Source organism: Aedes albopictus, chromosome 3, assembly GCF_035046485.1.
Source record: "Aedes albopictus strain Foshan chromosome 3, AalbF5, whole genome shotgun sequence".
In the NCBI taxonomy this organism is placed as follows: Eukaryota; Metazoa; Arthropoda; class Insecta; order Diptera; family Culicidae; genus Aedes; species Aedes albopictus.
Window position 1 is genome coordinate 364005445 of NC_085138.1, and position 25168 is coordinate 364030612.

General features: G+C 39.4%; 1 protein-coding gene across 11 annotated transcripts in view; it reads left to right on the forward strand.

Annotated features, from left to right (window-relative positions):
• The window catches only part of LOC109428850 (serine/threonine-protein phosphatase rdgC), a 264380-nt gene extending 239586 nt beyond the window's left edge, over nucleotides 1-24794 (forward strand). For 7 of the 11 annotated variants that reach the window (XM_062855473.1, XM_062855472.1, XM_062855474.1 and 4 more), the window contains 2 exons: nucleotides 20396-20574; nucleotides 20640-21661. In XM_062855473.1, coding sequence (XP_062711457.1) covers nucleotides 20396-20574; nucleotides 20640-21344 — 884 coding nt within the window. In that variant the 3' untranslated portion in view covers nucleotides 21345-21661. Of the gene's footprint in view, nucleotides 1-20395; nucleotides 20575-20639; nucleotides 21663-24733 lie in introns of those variants that run through there. The other 4 variants (XM_062855475.1, XM_062855478.1, XM_062855476.1 and 1 more) reach the window with 3 other exon arrangements.
• The last annotated feature ends 374 nt before the right edge of the window (nucleotides 24795-25168 follow it).

The following is a 25168-nucleotide window of genomic DNA, read 5'->3' on the forward strand; positions in this document are numbered from 1 at the left end:
CACAAATACCGGCTTATTGAAGGGCTAGATCGGCCACCCCTGATGAATGTCGATGATTCTCAGCTATGGCCGTTTTCATCCCTGTTCAACCCTGTACCGAATCACCAGATGTTCACTGTGCGTGAACCCATCGTCGACCTTTCAGTCTGTGTTAGGGTTTAACCCTCTAATACCCAAATTGATTTTGATCTAAATATCATTTTTCGTCATCTAAAATCGATTTAAACATGTTTCGGAAGATGATTCTTTTTAATTCTCGATTTCGTGAATTTCAGTTTTTGATTTTTCTAATTTTTATTTTTGAACACCCCCTCACTTTTATATTTTTCCTGGAAGCCAATTTGGTGAACGGATTTTTTGAGATGAAAACATTTTGAGATTTTATGATTATTGTTGAAATATTATTTTTTTAAATTTTTTTCACAGAAAATTTTATTTTCCGTGTAATTTTAAGGAAAATAATTTTAGAGTGTATTCGATTTCCTTAAATTATTCAACAAGGATAGAATGATTTGGGAAAAAATTAAAATATGTTAACTGTAGCGATTCAATACAAAATAAACAATGTCTTCTAAAAGGTGACTAAAACATCAATTTTTCAATGTTTTTTAAAAAATGTAAATACCCTTTAAAATACATCAAAAACCATTTTGAGATATACAGAACAGTCCTAAATATCACCCAAAAATATAATAATATTGATTTTCCACGAAACAAAAATTACAAAAATGCTCAAACTATACCCCGTCTAAAGGCGGGATTGGGTATTAGAGGGTTAAACACGGATTCCAAAAAGTCACATCGATGATGAACTCTGCGCCATTCATGCTACCACATTAGGTATAGTTGACAGTGCGATACAGCATAACATACACGGAGAGACGAAACTACCCAAAAGTGAGTTCTTTCCACTCAACTTCGGGGTTGCGTGCGTCAAGCCACTTTTGAGTTGATGGAATCGATGTTTTTGTTGGGTTGTTCCTGCTTGCTTCCATGTGAAAGGAATACCTAATTTTAAGTTTTTTTCACCCAACCGAAATTTTGACTAGGTTGTATTCACTCAAATTTGAGTACTGTGCTAGAAACTCAGTGTTGGCTTGACGCACTGAACTGCAAAAGTTGGGCTGTTTCTCTCTTCACTCTCTGACAACATTAGAAAGAGCGCATGAAAAGGGAGACGAAAAATAACTCAAAATTGAGTTTAAAAGTACCTAATTTTGGGTTTTTCAGTTTCTCCGTGTACTCATTCATTAGATGACAGAACAGATGCTGTTTGTGCTGCTTCAACTAAAACACATCGCCTTCCAACCTATCTGCAACCCATTCCTATTCGGGATTATGGTTTAACCAGCATTCGCTCGAAAACCTAATCATTGAAACAGCTTTCCATCGTTAACCGAATCGAGCTTCTCCATCTTCGTTATCGGTAATTGTAGCTGACAACCGATCTCGCATGTAGGATGTAGGTCACTTTTTCTCTATCCAGACAAATATCAGAAAATATATATTTATCCGGAGGAAAAACATCTTCCATCACTGACTGTGACATACACGTCTAGCTGAGGCAAGTCTATCCAGTTAGCATCATCATATGCAGCCCCATCATATAGGTACAGCTGGCCAAGTTTTCCTCTAGCTCTATATCGGAACGGATCGTCGAAGTACAGTAGACAGTAGTCGGTAACAATATAACAAATTGATTGCCTCGTCAATCGTTTTATTGCCAGCATGATGGCAAAACTGTGACCTGCAATCAGTATAGAGAGCACACGGGCAGATGACATCCGTCCCGTAGCCGAAAGAGTAATCGATTGTCGTCGTCTGGCTGGAGTTTTCCATCCCGTCCCTTTGGCTGCGCTCTGCTCTGTGCCTGGGGTCCTCCAATGGGCCTGACATAATTTGATTTTCCGCGATGGAAATTCTTATACGCTAGGTGGTGCATCATGGCACGGCATGCAGCACTTAATGGCATTTTCTGGAGATTTGGAATGGAACTTCCGGGGAATTGAGGAATTCGCTACAAGCAAAGATTCCTAGGGCTGGATGCAAGCACTCGTTGCGATGGTTGGTTGGTTGGTTGGTTGGGTAGCCAAATGTGATCAAGATGGGTAGAATCATGTCGCGGGAAATGATTATGATGATGGCTCTTCTTGTTGACGCGCACGTCAGTAATAAATGGAACGCTGCAAGATGAAAATACGCGGAATAACGGCTGATGGATCCGCCCTACAAGGATGCAACATAAATAAGAAGCTTTCAGTTCAATAAGCAGTACGATGCGATCCTTAGCAGATTGCGTAGCAATCATGCGATTGTATTTTAATCAGTCAAAGGGTAGAAAAGCTTAGAGCGTCGGAATAGCATTGGCAGCTTATTGATTGCACCGTCAAAATTATAAAACTATCCATGGAAAATTTTCATTCGATCCATTGATAACTTTTTCAGAAGCAGATCAGAAATCCTTACAGCATTCGTTTGGATCCATATTTAATTGTTAAAAGCTTGCATTTTTACAAAGAATTTCTCAATAAGAAATTCCATATTTTCATAATCTGATCCATAAAATTACTAAAACGATCCAAAGAATGATGTACCGGAAATGACCCAGAAAATTTGAAAAAAAAAATTATCCATAATATTGTAGCTATGACCCTTAAAATAAAGGAAATGAACTATTAAACTACAATGGAAATTCATCAAAAAGACACCCATAGTTTAATTAATTTAGCAAATTTTCTTTTCTTCTGTATGGCACTACGTTCCTACTGGAACTTGGCCTGCATCGCTTCAACTTAGTGTTCTTCGACCACTTCCACAGTTATTATTTAAAAGGCTTTCTCTGCCTAGTACAATGATAAACTATACCCAGGGAGTCGAGAAAAGTTTTCCGACCGGAACGGGAATCGAACCCGCCGTCTCCAGAATGGCGATCCATAGCCTTAACCACTAGACTAACTGGAGACCCCATTGTCAGCAAATGTTTTTCTCAAATCTACACATATTTTCCATATGACATATTTAGCATCTCGGAAGCTCTCAAGGTCAGATTTCAAAATTGTTTAGTCTATTATTGAATCTGTGTTTGTCAACTGGTTGTCTGTTGCAAATCCAAACAGCTATAAACAATTAAGTTAACCGACTTCTGAAATGCACATCCTCGGGAAACAACACTGTCAAGGACAAACAGATAATATTTTACTTCAGCAAATTACGTTTCTCAGGCAGACGCCCATTAACTAGGGTATCGCGCCACTTGGGCGATGGCTTCTATATTCGTCTGTTTTCCACTACAACTCAGTCAATTTTGAACCAATTGACTTGAAATGTTGTACACGGGTAGATACTATACCTATCTCACCACATTCCAAAAGTTGTGTCAATTGGTTCAAATTTGACTGAGTTATAGTGGAAAACAGACGAATATAGAAGCCACCGCACAAGTGGCGCGATTCCCTATATTCTTCAAACTGTACCCTCAAACAGGCATCCTTTCTCATCCCCCACCGGAACCCATTCCTCATCAATCCTAGCCCAAGCTTAAAACGTCTTGTTTATTAGAATGAAGCGAGCTTACTTCCGGAATTATCGCCTCCCTTACGGTTATCTCGGAGACCAACAGTTTACGACTTGGCCCATCGCATCGTCCCACTCGTGTAAATGGGTCGACCGTCGACCGAAATTGGACTGTTCCGGACAGTTGGACTCGGATCGGAGCAAAAGAGTTACCCTAGCGTAGAAACTGTATTATGAACAAGTCATCAAACTTTGGTGTGACTTGGGTCACGAGCGCGCGTGCTTTACCCAGCACTTTCTGTGCCGTTCATGCTGAGCTGAGTGCATGCTGAAGTACAGTACTGAACAAAAACACAGCTTCAAAAGACTATGACTGAAACTTTTCACGCTAAAACCACTCAACACCAAATAAAGTAATGCCTACTTCTAAATGCATAATTTTCAAACCATAACAGTTACACATTTACAAAGCTAGCTCGTGTTTTTCCTTAATCTTAAATTGCTAGTGACATTGGTGAATCGAGGGCCCATATAGCCGAGGCGGTAAACGCACGGATATTCAGCATGACCATGCTGAGGGTGACGGGTTCGATTCCCGGTCGGTCCAGGATCTTTTCGTAAAGGAAATTTCCTTGACTTCCTTGGGCATAGAGTATCTTCGTGCCTGCCACACGATATACACATGCAAAATGGTCATTGGCAGAGGAAGGTCTCAGTTAATAACAAGCTGAGAAGCAGGCTTTGTTCCAGTGAGGACGTTACGCCAAGAAGAAGAAGAAGAAGAAGAAGAAGAAGAAGAAGAAGAAGAAGATTGGTGAATCGAAACATTAGAAACAGTAGAAATTTACTTCGTCATATGCACTAATTTCCATCATATCATACAAACAATAGCCAATAATTACAGATATTCCAACTTACCTTTGCTAATGGTTCAACAGATTAAAACAAAAGGATGCAGATTATCAATTGTTAGCCCATATAACATTGAAAATCGAACAACTACGCGAAATTTCGCTTCAAAGTTGGATTTTACTTCTGCAGAATGCAGCAAAAGCCGTTCAATTAATTATTTAATTCACTTTTTTTTCCATCGGTAAAATGTAAACAACAAGTGTCAACCGTCAATCGGTCGTTCGAAAGCCGAACTGGTTATCCGAGAGGCCAGAGTCATCGGGTCATCAGCCTCGACAGAATGATTCGTTTTAACAGTTTTCCGGTGGTGTCCAGAAGGCAGATACATAGGTCTGTATGCCAACGGGTCGCCAGGTGGCTTCCCGGGGTTTGGCAGTAAAACCAATCTTTACCTTTTACACCTTTCCAGAAATCTGTCTAGGCACATCCACATAGCCATAATGGAAATGTCAGGCCTAGTCTAGATGGTCGTCTTGATGGCTACTGTCGCGATTCCGTCCGGACCCGGAGCCATTTTCAGCTTAAGCAGCTTCGCTATTGCAATGAGCTCGTCGATCGTCACCCTCGAGGCAACCTCGCTATGTCCGTTTTGGGCATGGGAGACGGGGTCCCAAGGTCTTGTATCGTGGCGCATTTACAGCGTTTCCAAGATCTTCTACAGCATCTCGGGGGAGCGTTCTGGGGGGTGTTGACGCGCCCTTCGTTTCGGCCATGACTACTCTGTAGGCATCACCCCGTTCCATTCTACCCTTATCGGTGTGAGCTCTTTGCATCCTCTTTTTGGCTCTTAGGCAGGATGCGCGGAGCTCTGCGATATCTGGACACCACCAGTATATCTATTTGCGTTCATTTCTGGATAGGGATCGTCTTGGCATCAGTAGGTCGGCTCTAGAGGCACGTTCTCCTCCATTTGGGAAATTTGGGAAATTTGTTGCCATCGTCTTGGCATAGCGGCGTCACATGCACGGCTCAGGGTTCCGACTAGATCATCGCTGGATAGATCGTCGGTGTTACCCTCCATAAGAAATCGCTCCACAGAAGCCTCCTTATCGAATCGCGAGGTCAGCTATCCCCGATGACGGTCGATGACCTTCGGCTGTAGCCATCTCCCTCCATGTTCCTTACTTACCTTACCGGTCAGGCTAAGCCCTGAGTGGCCTCTACTGTACATAGTAGCCGTCTCCATTCTACTCGATCCATGGCTTTGAGTCTCCAGTTCCGCACTCTGCGAAGGGTCCGCAGATCGTCCTCCACCTGATCGACCCACCAAGCTCGTTGCGCTCCACGTTTTTTTGTACCGGTTGGATGACTCTCGAGAACCATTTTAGTCGGGTTGCTATCCGACATCCGGATGACGTGACTCGCCAACCGTAGCCTCCCGATTTCCGTGGTGTGGACGATGGTTGGTTCTCTTAGCAGCTGATGCAGTTCCTGATTAGTTCGCCTTCTCCAAGTCCCGTCTTTCATCTGCACTCCGCCGTGGATGGTACACAACACCTTCCATTCGAAAACTCCAAGGGCGCATTGATCCTCTGAACGTAGGGTCCATGTTTCGTGCCCATAGAGGACTACCGGTCTAATCAGCGTTTTGTAGATAGTAAACTTCGTGTTACGGCGAACTTTATTCGACCGTAGAGTTCTGCGGAGACCAAAGCAAGCACGATTTCCTGCCCCAATGCGCCTCTGAATTTCTCTGCTGGTGTCGTTGTCGTCGGTCACCAGTGAGTCCAAGTACACGAATTCTTCAACCGCCTCGATTTCATCACCGTCGATAGAAATTCGGGATGACGGGCGCGGTGATTTCTTTCTGGAGCCCTTTGCCATCATGTACTTTGTCTTCGACACATTAATGACTAATCCGATTCGCCTGGCTTCACTCTTTAGTCGGATGTACGTTTCCGCCATCGTCTCAAATTTACGAGCAATAATATCAATATCTACAGCAAAACCAAGCAGCTGAACGGGCTTCGTGAAAATCGTACCACTCGTGTTTATCCCCGCTCTCCTAATTACACCTTCTAAAGCAATGTTGAACAGCAAGCACGAAATACCATCACCTTGCCGTGGCCCTCTGCGAGATTCGAAGGCACTCGAGAGTGTCCTCCCTGATATTCGAACTACGCACATCACTCGATCCAGCGTCGCATTGATCAATCGTTTCAGTTTATCCGGGAATCCGTATTCGCGCATGATCTGCCATAGCTGTTCTCGATCGATTATATCATACGCCAATTTGAAATCGATGAACAAGTGATGTGTGGACACGTTGTATTCGCGGCATTTTTGCAACACCTGGCGGATGGCGACCATCTGATCCGTTGTAGCGCGTTCACCCATGAATCCAGCCTGATATTGCCCTGCGAACTCTCTTGCAATCGGTGACAGACGGCGGCATAAAATTTGAGAGAGTATCTTGTAGGCAGCGCTCAGTATTGTGACCGCGCGATAGTTCCCGCAATCCAACTTGTCGCCCTTTTTGTAGATGGGACGCACGATACCTTCCATCCATTTCATCGGTAATACGTCCTCCTGCCAAATACTGTACTAGAAATTTTCCCCAATTGCTTCAGAAAATTATTTTGGAAAATGTTACTTGGATTGTTTCAGAAAATACTCCATATTTTTTTAGAAATCCTTTGGAAATTCTTTCAGAATTTTTTTTAAGCGAAGAATTCATTCAAAAATGGATTCCTGATAAAGATCTTCCAGGTGTTTCTTCAAAAATTCCTCTTGCGTTATTTTCAGAAAATTTTTCAAGGAATTTTAAGAAAAACTCTTTAAGGCATGCCCTTGGAATGCTTAAAAATACCTGCAGGAATTCTGCCAAAATTTTTATAAAGCTCATAGTTTCCATGAAAGTTTTCTCCACATTTTTCTCGAAATAACTCTAAAAATTAAATTGAGAACTCTGTTAAAAAAACCATGTTCGGCTTCCTTCCGAAATTTCTCCACTAAAATTTCTTTAGATGTTAGAAAGTCATCCAGGAATCTTTTTCGTAAAGCCTTTCACAACTTCATTTTGAAGGTTGAATTTCTTCAAAAATTTCACGATAATTTTTTTGAGTTACATTAATAACACCTCTAGAAAAGCTTTCTTGGGTTTACTCAGAAATTCATTCATAGTTTTTTTTTCAAATTTTTACGAGAATTCTTAACGGAAATCATCCACGGATTTCTACAGAACTACTTTCAATGTTTTCTTCTGAAAATTGAAATTTCAAGATTTCGCCAGAAATTCTTCCAAGATTTTTTTAGAAAATCTTTCACAGACTCCTTCTGAAATTCTTCCAAAGTAACCTTTAGAAAAACTCTTCAACTTCTTCCTCAAGAAATTTCTCCAGGGCTACCTTCAGATATTCTCTCAAGAACTCTTCCAAGGGCATTTCCTCCAAATAACAACTATAAAAATTTGTCAACGTTTTTTAAAGAAATTTATTCAGTTTTTACTAGGAATTTCTACAGGTGTCAAGACTTTTTTCAATGGATTTTTACAGAAGGATGATCTACGCATTTCTCTAAATATTTCCACAGGAATTCCTTCAGAAATTCGTCCACAGACTGCTCCAGAATTGTTTTCAGAAAATATTCCTCGAGTTTTATTAAAAGATTTCTCTACGAATTCTTTTAAAATTTCTTCAAGGGAACCTCCAAAATATCTCAAAAGACTTTTCCAGGTGATTGTCTATCTTGTTCTTCTAATTGTTGAAGTTTTCTGCTTTTTTTGTTAATTCATTTTATAACGGAAAATGCCGGCTGTTCGGGCTCGAAAGAAGTTGATCATCAGTATTAATTTCTATTCCCGATCAGCCTAGATAGCCGTGTAGTGGCGGTAGCAGTTCCTTCGACTGGCTAAGAATACCACTACGGATTGTCTGATCCGGTTGTAAGAGTCCACCAAACAGGCGACCCCTAATTCATGGTGTCATGCGGCTTAATGCATACCGTGCCTAAGAATGGATGGTTAGGGGGGTCTAATAAAAACCTAACCGCTAACGGTGCCTGTGGAGTACCAGGGCACCCTCCACAGTATTTTGCCCTTACTGTGTTAAACGGAGCAATGACGCAGTGGACCTTATTTTTCTCCTGTAAATAGTAAAAAAAATGAGTACCTTGAAAATTATCCAAACAAATCTTCACCACGCGAAGGGTGCTTCAGCTGTGCTCAGCAGAAGATTTATTAGAGAACAATTAGACGTGGGCTTAATTCAAGAGCCCTGGGTAAATAGTGAAAGGGTAATGGGTTGCTCTTCGCAGAATTGTAGGATTTTGTACGACGAAAGTCAGTCTAATCCAAGAACAGCCATTTTAGTAAGTAGGAGAACAAAATTTGTCCCAATTACTGAGTTTATTACAAGAGACATTGTTGCGATTAAAATGGAGGTCCCAACAATCCAGGGAAAAACTGAGGTATGCATTGCTTCTGCATATTTTCCGGGAGACGTTGATGATGTGCCTCCATCTTTGGTCGTAAGTTTTGTTCATTATTGCAAAAAAACAAACGCCCATTTTGCAATAGGGTGCGATGCAAATGCCCATCATACCATATGGAGCAGTACAGATATTAATAAAAGAGGTGAGGATCTCCCGAATTACATTACATAGACATATGCAATAAAGGGAATTCTCCAACTTTTGTTAATGCTATTCGACAGGAAGTTTTAGATATTACGCTTTGTAGCTATATTACCTGCTATCAGATAAGATCGCGAACTGGCATGTTTCTGATGAGGAATCATTGTCAGATCACAAACATATCAGGTTCGATTATAAAGCCGGATCAAATTTAATTGAAAGCTATAGAAGCCCGAAAAAAACTAACTGGGACCTCTACAGCTTTTATATAATGAATGGAAATTCATATAAGGGTGAGCAGATCTTGTCTGTTTCACAGTTGGAAAATGCCTCTGATGAGATTATTGATAAAATGATTTCATCATATCATGCCCAATCCGACAGAGGTCATCCAACAGAGATGTCCCTTGGTGGAATGATAAGCTGGCAGATCTGAGGAAGAAATCTAGACGGTTGTTCAATAGAGCAAAACTTACATCTGATTGGGTTCAGTATAAACAAGCCCTTACAGAATACAACAGAGAATTGAGACTAGCCAAACGGAAGGACTGGAGATGGGTATGTGAAGACATCAATAACGCTCCTACGACTGCAAGGCTTCATAAAGTCCTTTCGAAAGACCATTCAAATGGTCTTGGAAGTCTTAAAAAAGAAGATGGCAGTTTTACTGTTGATTCTTCTGAAACATTGGAAGTAATGATGAGAACTCACTTCCCAGGATCGATTCCTTATTCGGATGAAGAACAGGACTCGGTTATCCGAGACAAGACATGCGTGCTCGACCAATCAAAAAGCTTGTGAAATCTTCACACCGTCGAGGGTCGAATGGGCATTGAGTTCTTTTCAACCTTTCAAATCTGCCGGGAAAGATGGAATTTTCTCAGCTTTACTTCAACATGGAAAAGAGGCGATTTGTCCGCTTTTGACCGAAATATTCAGAGCCAGTATTACTTTAGCTTACATACCTAAGGCGTGGCGGAAGGTTCGTGTTGTTTTTATCCCAAAAGCTGGCAAACGGGACAAAACAACTCCAAAAGCCTTCAGACCCATAAGCCTTTATTGTGCTCTGTTAAAGACCATGGAGAAAATAGTGGATGACTTTGCCAAGCCTACAAACTTAGTAGAAATGCCTCTAAGCAAATTTCAATTTGCTTATCAAACAGGCAAATCTACTATAATAGCGCTACAGTCGCTAGTCAGCAAAATTAAGAAATCGTTTCAAGCCATTCGATAACGCATCCTACAGCTCAATGCGTTCTGCAATGGAAGCAAGGGGCTTGGATAAATGCATTATTGAATGGATGATATCGATGCTTAGAGATCGAGAGCTCTCTTCCGTTCTTGGAGGTGCGCAACTATCAGTAAGATCTGTGAAGGGCTGTCCTCAAGGAGGAGTACTATCACCCTTATTGTGGTCTTTGGTAGTGGACGAACTCCTTCAAAAACTCATCAATCAAGGCTTCGAGGTTATTGGATACGCAGATGATGTAGCTATTCTGATACGTGGAAAATATGACGACACGATATCTAGCCGGCTACAATCTGCGTTGAATGCTACCCAGGTAACCAATAAGCAGTAAAAATGGCATTAATTTAGCACTATATGCGCCTTTTCAGCAGGTCATAAAATGCTAATCTGCCGTATATGCGTCATTAGTGCTAATTAAATGCAGATTTTGGCCCAATATACGGCTGATTAAATGCTTATCCATCCTATCTCCCAGATTGACAAAAATAAAAACAAATATTTTCCCCTGCCCATTTTACGGCTTCCTTTTCTCTTCCTTTTTCTCACTCTCCTGTGGAACTTTTGAGACTTGAGCACGTCCTGAACTGCTGTTGCTGTATTTTTGCTGCTTTCGGCCAAATTGGGATTCGATCCCTCTATCCTCGGGTTGACGATCGAATCCCACTCCCGACATACTCACAAAATGTGGGTTCTTCCTTCGGAAGGGAAGTAAAACGTGGGTCCCGAGATGAACTAGCCTAGGGTTAAAAATCTCGTTAATACAGACAAAAAAAAAGTTAAACATCTTGGGGTAACTTTGGACAAAAGACTGAATTGGAATTCTCATTTAAACAATGTTTAAACCAAGGGTACCAATGCCCTTTGGGTCTGCAGCAAAGCTTTAGGAAAAACCTGGGGTCTTAGACCTAACATGATTCACTGGATCTATGCTGCAATAGTCCGACCTAAGACTACTTATGCTTCACTTGTTTGGTGGCCCAAAACAAATGAGGTAACCTGTCAAAAAAAGCTAAGTAAGCTACAAAGACTTGCTTGTATATCTATAACAGGAGCAATGAAAAGCACTCCATCAGTTGCCTTGGATGCCCTTCTCAATTTACTGCCATTGCATCAATTTGTTAAACTGCAAGCGGCAAAAAGTGCCCTGCAGTTTATACATTACAATAAAGTCCTAGACGGGGATCTTGTTGGACATTTGAGGATCATCAAAGACTTCAAATTAAGCATGGACATAAAAACAGTAGAAGATTGGATTATAACGAAGACCAACTTTGATGTTCCTTTCAAAGTGGTGAAACCTAGTCGCTATGTTTGGGATTACTGGTCTGATGACAGTCCTCTGCCCGAGTAAATATCATCTAAGTAAGATTGGAAAAATCCAATCCTCCGAGTGTCGTTTCTGTCAAACAGAAAACGAAACTGCCGAGCATTTACTCTGCAACTGCGGATTGCTGTACCATCACGGATTGGCGATATTTGGTAAAGGGATTCTACAGCCCTTGGAAATTTGGAGAAGTAATCCCAACAGGGTAATAAACTTTATAAAACGAGTTGTGCCTAGTTGGGATCAGGTGTTACATCAACCATTGTCCATCACAGCTCAATTGTGACAGGATACTTGACTAGCACCAAATTAAATATGGGTCATACCACAATATTCCTAAATAATGGACGCAGTGGTTAAAAGGCTCTACAGATGAGGAAAAAAAACGTAAAATGTAATCGAACTGTTTGTCCTGAGCGAGCAAAGTATCTAGTCCAATACTTGTGAACATGTGATATGTAAAGAGAAAGCATAATGTTTGTCCGACACTGTAAACCCACCCATGTTGGTGACAGCCAATCCACGCGAAGCCAGCGGGGTTTTATAGCTCCTTATTTCATAATTTTCTTATGCCCGGCACCAAAAGCTATTCTGGAATGGTTCCTTTGACGGGCAGGGCACCCTTTTGGCGGGAATCCTGCGGCGTTCTTCTGGGAGCTCACTATAAAGTAACGACAAAATATTGCAACCGGCACCGTCCCCGAAGTCGTTGTAGGTTGTCGTGTTGGTTGGTGAACGACCGTAAAAAATGATGACGACAACTGTACTGAAAGAGGGAAAAATCGTATCCCGAAAGGCGGAAACTCGGTTAAGCTCCACTGCACTCGCAAATGTGGGTTCTGTGTGGGGGTGTATGCCTCTTTTTTGATATGTGGTCGTCCTTTTTTCTGAAATAGAGGCAGTTTTAGGCACCTTGGTCAATGTTCACGCTCCGATGTACTACTGTTCATGACAAAGTTCACCCATTAGGGAACTGATGTTCCTCAAAACGTGCTAATTTCATTTCTACCTACGCTCCAATGTTGAAAATATGTGAAATGGCTTCGCCGCTGTCGTCGCTTTTTCAATCACAGTTTCCGAAGAAACGGGAATCAGCGACGACAGAGATTTACGCCAAAACTTTGTTGCCGTTCGCATAATTTTTAATTACCTTATTCGTTTTCGCGCGGAACGACCAAAACGGCGACTTTTTATGAGTTTTCCACAATGGGATGCTCTTCCTTGGTGATGCTTAGAAGGGCATGGCATTGAATTGATAATGGCTCCGAAAGTCAAGAGCCAAGTAAATGTAGCATTTAAATGACAATTTGATCTCTCGAGAGATTCGCGACATTTTCCTATTATTGCATCTTATAAGGTTCGCTTTAATCTATTTAGGTTGAAATTAAAAACAAAAACTTAGGTGATATTGTAGCATTTTTTTTTTCATGATAATTTTGTTCCAAACATTCAACGGCTGACTGACATTAAGAGATAGGGCCTCCATGAATTTTTCATGGATTTCCCAACAGTCTCGATCAGAAATTCCTCTAGAGATTTTCCCAAAATAGTATTCAATAAATCTTTAAGAAAACATTCCAAAGACTGAGTAATTCTTCTTAGAAAATACTCAATGAATTGTTTTGAAAATCCCTACAGGGATTGTTTAGGAAAATCATTAATGGAATCCTTCATAAACTTCTGCCAAAATTCTTTCAAAAAAAATTTCAGGGATTCTTTAAGAAACTTTTCTACAAAATAATCATAGACTTTTTTAAACATTCTCTTCTTCATGATCTCTTTTAGGTTTTTGTTTAGTTATTTCACGGTTTCCTTTATTTTCTTCTTTAAAAATTAATTGAGGAACTCCATTATAAAGCCTTTATTGTAATCCTACTGAAATTGCTACATGGATTCCTTAAGAAATTTCTTTCAGAAATCCAAGAATTTCACTCAAACAGCGCCTATTGGTTTGCTAAGAAGATCCCCCATAAATTGTTTCAGAAATTCGGAAGAGAATTCGTTCAGGAAATCACTCACGGATTTCTTCAGAAAATCCAAGGAACAGAATCTCTCAAGAAACTGCTACAATAATTAATTTAGAGAATATTTCACAGTCTCCTTCATAAACTCTTCCAAAGTTTTCTTAAAAAGTTCCAGGGATTTCTTTTAGAAATTTCCTTCCGCAAATTCCTTGTGAGCTACCTCGATAAATTTGTCCAAGAGCCTTTAAGACATCTTCCAAAGTACTTTTTTTTAAATTGTTCCATGGATTCCTTCAGAAATTGCTCGAGGAATTTAATCTTAAAACCACCGAGGTTTCTTTCAGAAACTCCTTTAGCGGTTTCTTCTGAATTACTTCCAGGTATTTTTAAGGAACTTCTCCAGCGCTTTCCTCAAATTTTCCTTAACAAATTTTCTTTTGGAACTCTTTTGGGAGGGTCTCTCAACAAAATCTTTAAGGAATTTATTCAGAAATATTTCCTTTAAATTTCGTTAGGAATTCTCTTAGGAATATCTCTTCTCAAGAGTGCTTTTGATGGATTTATACAGAAGCTAATCTAAGAGTTTCTCCAGGATTTTCTGCAGGGACTTTCCAAGAAATACGTATGCAGATCCAGGAATACTATCAGGAAATGCTCCTTCTTCTTTATGGCTACATCCCCACTGGGACTTGGCCTGCCTTGCTTCAACTTAGTGTTCTTTGAGCACTTCCACAGTTACTAACTAAAAGGCTTTCTTTACCTGTCATTGCATGCATTTGTATATTGTGAGGCAAGTACAATTATACACTATGCTCAGGGAAGTAGAGAAAAGCTCCCGATCGGAACGGGAATCGAACCCGCCGCCTTCGGATTGGCGATCCATTGCCTTAACCACTAGGCTAGGAGACCGCTTCAAACTATTAAGGATGCAATCATAATAATTTAGGTGACATTGTAACATTTTTCCATAATAATTTTGATCCAAACATTCAACAGCTGACTGGCATTAAGAGATATGGCTTCCATGAATTTTTTCATGGATTTCCCCACAGTTTCTTTCAGAAACTCTTAAGATTTTCTCAAAAAAATTCCAAATTTTTGTTTCAGAAAACTTTTTATAGATTTCTTTAGTAATTCTTCCATGGATTCCATTAGAAAATACTCCATGAATTCTTTTGAAAATACGTACTGGGATTATTTTGGGAAATCGTTAACGGAATTCTTTATAAATTCAGAAACTCCTTTCTGAAAGTGCTTTCTTTAGAAATACATCCAGGGATTTTAAAGGAACTTCTCTAGCGCTTTCTTCAAATCATCCTGAACGAATTTCCAAGAAATTTCCTTTTGGAACTTTTTTGGAAGGGTTTCTCTATGAATTCTTCAAGGAATTTATTTAGAAATATTACCTTGAACTTAGTAAGGAGTTCTTTTGGGAATATCTCTTCTCAAGAGAGCTTTTGATGATTTTTTACAGAAGCCAATCTAAGAGTTTCTCCAGGAATTTATGCAGGAATTCTTCTAGAAATACGTATGCAGATCCAGGAATACTTTCAGGAAATGCTTCTTAAATTTAGTTAAAAGATTTCTTCAGAAAGATTCCTTAAAGTTCATCATAAACTTTTCTAGGAATTCCACCAGTGGTTTCTCGTGAAGTTTCACCATAAACATTCACAGGATTTGTTCAGATATTTCTCCAAAAGATTCATTTGGAAATGCTTCCTGGGTATTCTACTGGAGATTTTTTCAGAAATTTCTTCTGAGTTTTTTTTCCAAAAATTCCTACTAAATCTATCGACTTTTTCAGTTTTTTTTCAGTATTTTTCAGTATTCTGAAATTCAGACTTTTTCAAAACTTTTTTCTAAAGTTATATCTCTAAACTTGCTCCTGCGGTTCTGTCAGTAATGTCTTCTGAGATTACATTAGGGCTTCCTGCAAGAATTGTAACAGATATTCTTCCAGAAACTATTTTTTGTATTTTACAAAAATTGCACAAATAAATTGCTGAAACAATACTTGAAAGAATCCCTGAAAGAATCTATTAACATTTTGGCGATACCTTTGGAGATTCTCTGAAATAGTTCTTGAAAATTGTCTTAAGAGATTCGTTAACAAAAAATCTTTAAAAAAATAAGTTAGTATTTCAGGAATTTCTTGAGACTTTTCCAAATTTTTTTCCATGGAGCTTTTTTTGAGAAATCTCTCTAAACTAAAATTTTCTTAAGAAATTCCTGCTCGGACTCGTTTAAAAAGATTGCCAGCAATTTTTTGGAATTTCAGGAATTTCTTCAGACTTTCCCAAAACTTTTTCCATGGAGCTTTTTTTGAGAAATCTCTCTAAACTAAAAAAAAAATCTGCAGAAGTTGCTTCGGAAATTCTTCTAAGTGCTGGATGTTGTCTTTTAGATTTTTTTCCTGTGGTTCCGTCAGAGATATTATTTGGGGTTCCATCAGGGATTCCGGGAAGAATTGTTACATATATTTATCCAGGGTATTTTTTTTTAATTTTTCTAAAAATAACACATAAAATGCATCAAAAAAATCATGGCGATACCTTTGGACATTCCCAGAAACAGTTATTGAAAATTTTCTAGAAATATTCTTGGATGTAAAAAAAACATAAAAAAAGCTCTGCATGAATTTCAGGATGAATGTTTTAAAGAATACCTGTAGAAGCTTCTTAAGACATCTTCTTAATTCCAAGGAAAAAATGCTAGAGAAAATCCTGAAGATATCCGTTGATCAATTTCGGCAGATTTCATTTCAAAAAGGTCCACAGAAATTGCAGACAAATGCACTCGCGGAATTCTTATAGAAATTTCTGAGGATTTTTTTTTAATCTCTTGGAGATTTATCAGGAAGATTTTTTATAACAATTTCTAATAGAAATTCTGAAGGGATTAGTATAAATAAATCATCAAGCTAATGCCTGGAGAAGTTTGCGTAGGAAATCCAGCATAAACAAGAAAGAAATCCTGGAGGAATTCTTCCAGAACCACTGAAGAAATTTCTGAAAGAATTAATTTTTGAAAGAATACCAAGAAGAGCTGGTATCCCCTATGCAAATATGCATGTAATAATTTCTTGATAGTTTTTCTTAAAAAGTGTCAAGGAATGCATTCTTGTTTGTTCCGGAATTTCCGAAAATATTTTTGGAGAATTCCCTGAAGTATTACCAAAAAAAAAACTGAAAGAATCCCTGAAGAAAGGTCTGAATACTTCCTACGCGATTTCTGATGGAGGAAAACCTGGAGGAACTTTTGGAGAAACACTTGAATAATTTCTAGAAGGATCTATTGAGAATTTTTTTTAAGAATTGCAAAATAAATGCCTGTGAGAATATATTACACAGCGTAACAAAAATTAACTTTTGGTCTGTCTCTGACAGATTTTGGACCGCTGAATCCGAATCCGGGCTCAGATTTGCTCCAACACGTCACAATTTTGAGCTATACCTCAATTTATAGGGCAAAATATGCGATTTTGGACTTTTTTGACTGCAAGCCATTAAGCATGAAAATATTTTTTTAAGCAATCAAAAGGTTAATTGGTCAATTAACATCTAAATTAACAGCTCATGCAAAATGTTTTGTTTTACCAAATCGAATTTGATAGTTTTAAGCGATTTATGTTAGGTACGATATTTCCCATACAAGTCATCCTCCAAAAGTTGCATGCAAGTTTTCATACTAACATAAAATGCTTAAATCTATCAAACTTGAATAGGTAAAACTAAATATTTTACATGAGTTGTTAATTCAGATGTTAATTTACCAATTAACCTTTTGATTGCTTAAAAAAAATATTTCCATGCTTAATGGCTTGCAGTCAAAAAAGCCCAAAATCGCATATTTTGCCCTATAAATTGAGGTATAGCTCAAAATTGTGACGTGTTGGAGCAAATCTGAGCCCAGATTCGGATTCAGCGGCCCAAAATCCTTCGGAAACATATATAAACTTCCAGATGCTATCAAGAAGCCTCCTAACTGCTTCCCAGAAGCCTTTTGAAAGCTTTCTAGAAGCTTTTTTGAAGATTTCCCAGAACCTTTCATGGTGAATTCTTCGTTTCTACAAGGAAATGGAACAAAAAGCGTGGATATTGTAATTCCTTGTCTAATTTGCTGCTGTTTGAGCAAAACTTTGGAAAACTGTACTGTTGAAAAGACAAGAAATGGACAAAACAACACCACAGATTTCCAATGTTTTGCTCAAATAGCATCAAATTGGACAAGGAATAACAGTACCCACGCTTTTGCATGATGTCCTTACAGGAACGGAGAATTTACCTTCTAGGTCTTATGCCTAGGAATGTATTTTTTTTTCTTCAGGAATTGCTTTGAGAATCTTTAGAGAAATCCCTGAAACATTACCGAAAAAAAAACTCTGAAGGAATCCCTGAAGAAAAGTTCGAATACTTCCTAAGCAATCCCTGATGGAGGAATACCTGGAGGAACTTCTGGAGGAACCCTTGAACGACTTTTAGAAGGGTCTTTTGAACATTTTCTTGAAGAATTACCAAATAAATGCCTGAGAGAATCTCTGATTATACAGGGTGTTAGGTTCCTGAGTGCAAACTTTTTAAAGGGTGATAGAGGACCATAAATGGAGAAAAAAATTGTTCTACGCATATGGTCAAATCTCAATCGTTCCGTAGTTATTGAACTTCCCATGTTTATGACTCTTTTTGCTTTAACTGGCAATAACTTGAAAATGGTCATTCGGAAGATTATTGAATTTTCTAACAAATGGCATCTTTGGATTGATTGGTTTAGTTAAATAACTAAGTTTTCTAGAGCAAAATAGCTAAAATAGTGAATTTTTATTGGTTTCTGTCAATTATCTTTGAAACATGCGTAATAAATTAAAATTCTTTCTTTGGTAAAGTTGTGGCTCCTGTTACACTCTACAGTTTGTTCTTTGACACCAAACTTCTATCTCTTATCGTTTTGTTGCAATTTTGATTTTAACATCGCATTTCAGATCATAAATTTGCAACTGTCATGGAAAGCACTTTTTTGTGCATTGTGCCGCACATTCAAATCAAAATTGCAACAAAACGATAAGAGCTAGAAGTTTAGTGTCAAAGAACGAATTGTAGTGTGTAACAGGGGTCACAACTTTGCCAAAGAAAGAATTTTAATTTATTACGCATGTTTCAAAGATAATTGCCAAAAACCAATAAAAATGCACTATTTTTAGCGATTTTGCTCTAGAAAACTTAGTTATTTAACTAAACCAATCGATTCAAAGATGCCATTTGTTAGAAAATTCAATAATCTTTCGAATAAGAGTATAAAAACTTCGATAAGTTTGACCATTTTCAAGTTATTGTCAGTTAAGGCAAAAAGAGTCATAAACATGGGAAGTTCAATAATTACGTAACGGTTGAGATTTGACCATATGCGCAGAACATTTTTTTTTTCTCCATTTATGGTCCTCTATCACCCTTTAAAAAGTTTGCACTCAGGAACCTAACCCTGTATATACTCGAACGAATCTCTGAAGAAATTACAACAATAATTTCTGAAAGAGCGCCTTGAAAAGTTTCTGAATTTCTAAAGAAAAACCTTAGAGGAAATTTTAAAGAAAAACTCAATCTCTACAAACAAAATGTCTGCTAGCATTGCATCGTTTTAAGAAATCTTTTGAGAAATTCCTAAAATAATTGCTTACAAAAAAAAACAAAAAAAAAATAAAAAACTCTCGAAAAGCAAAATACTCTTGAAGGAAATTCTGATGATATTTCGGAAGGATTGCCCTTTAAAAATGTTTGAAGAAGTAGATTCACATCCTTTTGTAGTAATTTAACTTCCTAATGAATCACTGTAGGAACCCCAAAGAAATTTGGTTTTGAGTATAAACTAGCTTCGGGATGAATCTTATGAGATTTTCTTCAGAAACTCCTGAAGTACGCTCATGGAATATTTTTGAAGGAATTCGTGGAAAAATTTTCTTAAAACACATTAGGTAAGAATGCATTTTAAAGGGATGCCTGGAGGAATTATCGATACAATTCTCGCTGTAACACATGGGAAGGAATATATTCTAAAAGAATTCTCAGGGTAATCTTTAGAGGAATTCTTACTGAACTCTCAAAAGGAACTCCTGCAAGATTGATCCTTCTACGATAGCTAGAAAAAATAAGTGATGAAAAAGTGAAAAACTATTTCATGGTTTTCATGGAGGTATTTTCAAGAAAAAAATCCTAATTAGCTGATGTATTGAAGTCACTTCCTTGAAGGCGTGCCAGTTTAAAGGCACTGAAATTTGGAAACCGTAACCAGCTCTGGCATGAAATCTGCTACAAGTAAACGAATAGCTTCTGACCTCTCAATTGAACTCCATCTACAGAAGATGTGCCTTGTTCAAGCCATGAATAATGCTTTCAACCGGGAATTGTACAGCTCCAAATCACTATTCAAGCAAAGCTAAACGTATTCCTTCAATCACTATGAAAAAAGTAAGTCGCCACACTTGTCTCTCAAAAGAACACCACTAACAACACCAGCTCTGTGGAGAACGATCCAAATACATTCCCGTTTTACCGCCATTTCAGCTCGTCGAGGTCGTAGCGAAGACTTGAGTCTTCGTCTGATTCTGTTTTACAATTGTAATGCAACTGCTGCTATCGTACTTTCAATTTTCCATATCAAAGCAAAATGAAATAAGTACATACCGCGGGAATACCACCTCACCGTTCTAGTTTCTTGAGCTGCTGGCAGCAAACGAAACGAAATGGTTCATCATATTTTGTATTCCTTTTTATGCTTCTGATTATATTACAAATAAGTGAAGCAAGAAATTCTGCTGCTCCCGCATTCATCTAAAATCGCTTTCCCCCTTTATTTTGCATATTTCCGCAGGAATGCTCACCGTCACCAAGTGGTGCGAGGCCATGGAAGCGGCCACCAATCTGGGTCTACCGTGGCGTATGCTCCGGGACAAGCTGGCTCCGGTGGATAACCCAACGGCTAGCAGCACTACGTCTGGGTCGGAGGTCAAGTACCTCAAGACGCTGCACCTTCTGGATACGGATTCATTCGTAACTGCTAATTTCCTACAGTATTAGTAACCTCAAGAGATTAATTTTAACCCAATCTTCCGTAGAAATGTGCCCAAAATGGGACGGCGTCTGTGGCGGAGTCCCTGTACAAGAACAAGAGTAGTCTCGAAGCCATCTTCCGGATACTGGACAAGGACAATTCGGGTCAAATATCGCTGGAGGAGTTTGGGGAGGCGTGTGACCTGTTGGAGAAGCACTTTCCGCACAATACCCACGAGCAGCTCCTGGACATGTGCCGGATGATGGACATCAACAAGGATGGACTGGTGGATTTGAACGAGTTCCTGGAAACGTTCCGGCTGTGCGAGAATGCCAAGGCGCAGTTGCTGGAGCACTTGCAGGAAACTGCACTGGCCAAGGAGGAGCAGGAGAATGGTGAGAAGACGGACAAGGGTAAGGAGGATAAGGGGGCCAAATCGAACGGGGATGCCAAACGGAGGGGGAACAAAAAGAAAAACAGTGGTAAAAAGATTGATCCCCTTAAAATAGCGGAAGATTCGGAAGACTATGAAGACTACGAAGCGAACGAGGAGGATCAAGAAGTGAAGAAGAGTAGGGCAGCGGCGGCGGCTGCTGCTGCTGCAGCGACAACTTCAGTGACTTCGTCGGCGGTGGCTACGGCTGCCAGTGTGAATGGTACGGTAACCAGTGCTAGTGCCAATGGTAACGGGAGTATGACGACTGAGGGTTCCTACGGAAGTCTGCTGGCGGTAGCGGTGGCAGATCCGAGGGGGTTGGTGGCTGAGTAGAGCAGGATAGGTGACGAAGAAGGTGATGGTTTTCTAATGTTAATCGATGATTCGTATACCTCTTGTGCTCAGAAAGTTACTCGAAAACTCGCTTAAAAGCCATATTGGAGCGAAGCGGCGTCTGGCAACTTCAAAGAAGCTTGCTAAAAACTTACCAGAAGTCAACTGAAGGCTTCTCGGTAGCTTGTTGCTGAAAGCTTCCCTAAACCATGTTATGAGTTCCTGGAAGCTACCTAGAAGCTTGCGGAAAGCTTTCTAGAAACTTGCTTGAAGCTTCTCAGAAGCTTGCTGGAAGCTTCCCAGAAGCCACCTGGAAGCTTCCCAGAAGCTTGCTGGAAGCTTCCCAGAAGCTTGCTGGAAGCTTCCCAGAAGCTTGCTGGAAGCTTCCCAGAAGCTTGCTGGAAGCTTCCCAGAAGCTTGCTGGAAGCTTCCCAGAAACTTGCTGGAAGCTTCCCAGAAGCTTGCTGGAAGCTTCCCAGAAGCTTGCTGGAAGCTTCCCAGAAGCTTGCTGGAAGCTTCCCAGAAGCTTGCTGGAAGCTTCCCAGAAGCTTGCTGGAAACTTCCCAGAAGCTTGCTGGAAGCTTCCCAGAAGCTTGCTGGAAGCTTCCCAGAAGCTTGCTGGAAGCTTCCCAGAAGCTTGCTGGAAGCTTCCCAGAAGCTTGCTGGAAGCTTCCCAGAAGCTTGCTGGAAGCTTCCCAGAAGCTTGCTGGAAGCTTCCCAGAAGCTTGCGGAAAGCTTTCTAGAAACTTGCTTGAAGCTTCTCAGAAGCTTGCTGGAAGCTTCCCAGGAGCTTGCTGGAAGCTTCCCAGAAGCTTGCTGGAAGCTTCCCAGAAGCTTGCTGGAAGCTTCCCAGAAGAAGCTTGCTGGAAGCTTCCCATAAGCTTGCTGGAAGCTTCCCAGAAGCTTGCTGGAAGCTTCCCAGAAGCATCCTAAAAGCTTTTCAGATAATTACAGAAATTATCTTTGATGCAAGGAATTTTGAAAGTTTCCCAGAAACTTTTAGGTATCCTCTCAAAACATTTAGGGAGCTTCCTAAAAGCTGTTTCCCCAAAAAAACTTCCCCAAAAAAACTTCCCAGAGGCATGAGGAAAGTTTCCCAAAAACTTTCTGAAAGTTTCCGCGAGAATTTACCTGAAAGCTTCCCTGAACAAGAAAGAAATTTACCAGAAAGATTCACAGACGATTGAAGAATGTGTGTCAAAAGGAAGCTGGACATTTTTTGAAGCTTTTCGGAAGTGTTCCATGAGCTTTCTGGGAGCTTCCCAAAAGCTTTTTGATAGCTTTTCAGAAGCTTTTTAACAACTTTCCAGAAGTGCTTTGGAAGTTTTCCAGAAACTTTTAGAATGTTTTACGTAAGCTTCTGATTAGATTTAAAGATTTTTTTTCTGAAACTTCTCAGAAGCTTTTGAAAGCTTGCCATAATCATCTTGGAAGTTTCCCAGAAGTATCTTGGGAGTTTCCCAGAAGCGTTTTGGATGCTTCCCAGAATTATTTTGTAAGCTTCCATTTTGGGAGTCTCTCATAAGCTTTTGAAGAGCATTCTGAAAGCTACTGGAAAGGTTTTTTAGAACTTTCAGAAGCTTCCAAGGTGCACCTTAGATGCTTTCCAGAAGCCTTTTTTTTGTTTTTATTACTGTGTATTTTAACTAATTCTAATTCTACACTGTTCCAAAGGCCTTTTGAAAGTGTTATAGAAGGTTTTTGGAAGATTTTCAGAAGCTTTCTTGATAGTTCTAAGAAGCTTTTTGGAAGGTTCCAAATGCGATTTGGAAGATTCCAAAAGCGTTATGGAACATTCCCACACCCGTTTTACAAGTTTATCAGACATTTCCCAGAGGCGTTTGAAAGCTTTTTATAAAAGTTATGGCAGCTTCCCAGCAGATGTCAAGAAGCTTCCCATAAGCTTTTTGAAAGCTTCTATGAAGCTTTTTGAAAGCTTCTAAGAAGCTTTTTGAAAGCTTCACAGAAGCTTTTATGGCAGCTAACAAGGAATGTTTTGGAAGTTTCTTGGAAGCATTTTAGAGGCTTTTCGGAAGCTTATTGGGAGCTTTCCTTGAGCGTTCAGGAAGCATCCCAGAAGCTTTTTGAAAGCTTTCCAGAAACTTTTCAGAAGCTTTACAGCAACTTTTTGGAAGTTATCCGTCAACTTTTGCTAAGATTTCCATAAACCTCAAAATCTTCCCACAAGCGTTTTAGAAGCTTCCCAAAAGCGTTTCGGAAGCTTTCTAAAAGCTTCTAGAATTCTTTCTGAAAAAATATTTCAGACGCTATCAAGAAGCCTCTTAAATGTTTCCCAGCAGCCTTTTGAACGCTTTCCAGAAGCTTTTTTTTTTGAAGATATTCCGGAAACTTTCTTGGAAGCTACCCAGAAGCGTTTTGGAAGCTTCTCAAAAGCTGATTAGAAACTTCCCCTAAGCGTTTTCGAAGCTTTACAGAAGCTTTTTGAAAGCTTCCATATAAACTTGTCGAGCACTTGTGAAAAGCTTTAAGGCTGAGTTATTGATTGCATGACATGTAAAAGCTTTCCAGATAATTTGTGAAAAATAACACAGCAACTTCCTGAGCGCTTTTTAAGCATCTCGAAAGCAATATTATAGCTTTAAAGATGCTGTGCTAAAACTTTTTCGATTTTTTGTACTTCCTTTGACTGATTGGAAAAGCTCATTCGATTTCAAAATGCTGCCATATTTTATTTTGGAACAGATTGTTTCTCTATTTAATTCCGAAAAATCAAAAGACTCGGTCCAATTGAGTTATCATGCATCAAATCGAATCCACCGAATTTTAGCAAAATTCTACTCAATATCGCACCACTTGCCGCCATCAGAATTCTTTGCTAACTCAATTTGCTACTTGGAAATCACTTTCGTTCACACTGCCTCTCAGCGTTTTTACGCCTCACCCAAAAACGACGGAAGTCTCAGCTGCTTGCTCCAACCAAATTAGGCCCCCACCCCTTGGACCCAGCCCACCGCCTGCTGCCATCAAATTTCCCACTTTTATGCTTTTGCTACCGGCGATGTTGCGTTGAAACAAAAAAGCCCATTTTCAACTTCCACTGCACTGTCGTGCCGACTGCCGAGTCCGGAGTGCTTCCTCCTTTTGTCTTTGCGTCACTCGTCGTCACTCATCGGGGCGAAAGCTCGCTGTGCGAGATGACTATAATTGGTGGGCGGATGGTCATACCCGTGGATTCTTGTATTCTGACTAATTAATTGAATGTAAAGACGTTTAATGTTTCGTTTTGGTATTCGTTTCCTTGTTCAAGATCTCATTCAAGTTTATTGCCAGCTTCTGTGAAGGTTGCTCGAGGGGTTGATTTCATTAGAATGTAATTGTAGTCATTTCACGGTATAGACAAATTGAACGTTACTTCTTTTTAAATTTAGGTCGAAGATATCAATTCAAGATGAAATGATTCTCAAGATTCGGGAGCAATGTTTGACGTGAAAGCTAATAATTTGCCATACAAAAAAAGAAAAACGGAACGAATGGAACAGTAGCAGAGCAATATCATAAACACATGAAATTTTGAAATAAACTCATAAACCAAGACAAAACTTACCAAAAACTTATTGAAACCAAAGATATTTGTCAGACCGACAAGTAAAATATAATCGAACTGCAGCTTTAATGAAACAAAAACAAACACTAAACAAATCTTGAAAAGATGATAAATTCTACTTATTGAACCTGTTAGAAAAACATGTTATAAATCATATTTAGACTCGACTTTCAATCAACTTCTACGTGTGTACCAAGCAAACCGATGGTTTCCCAAAGAAAACCTCCCTTTCATCTGTTTTAGATGTGACGTTGCAAAA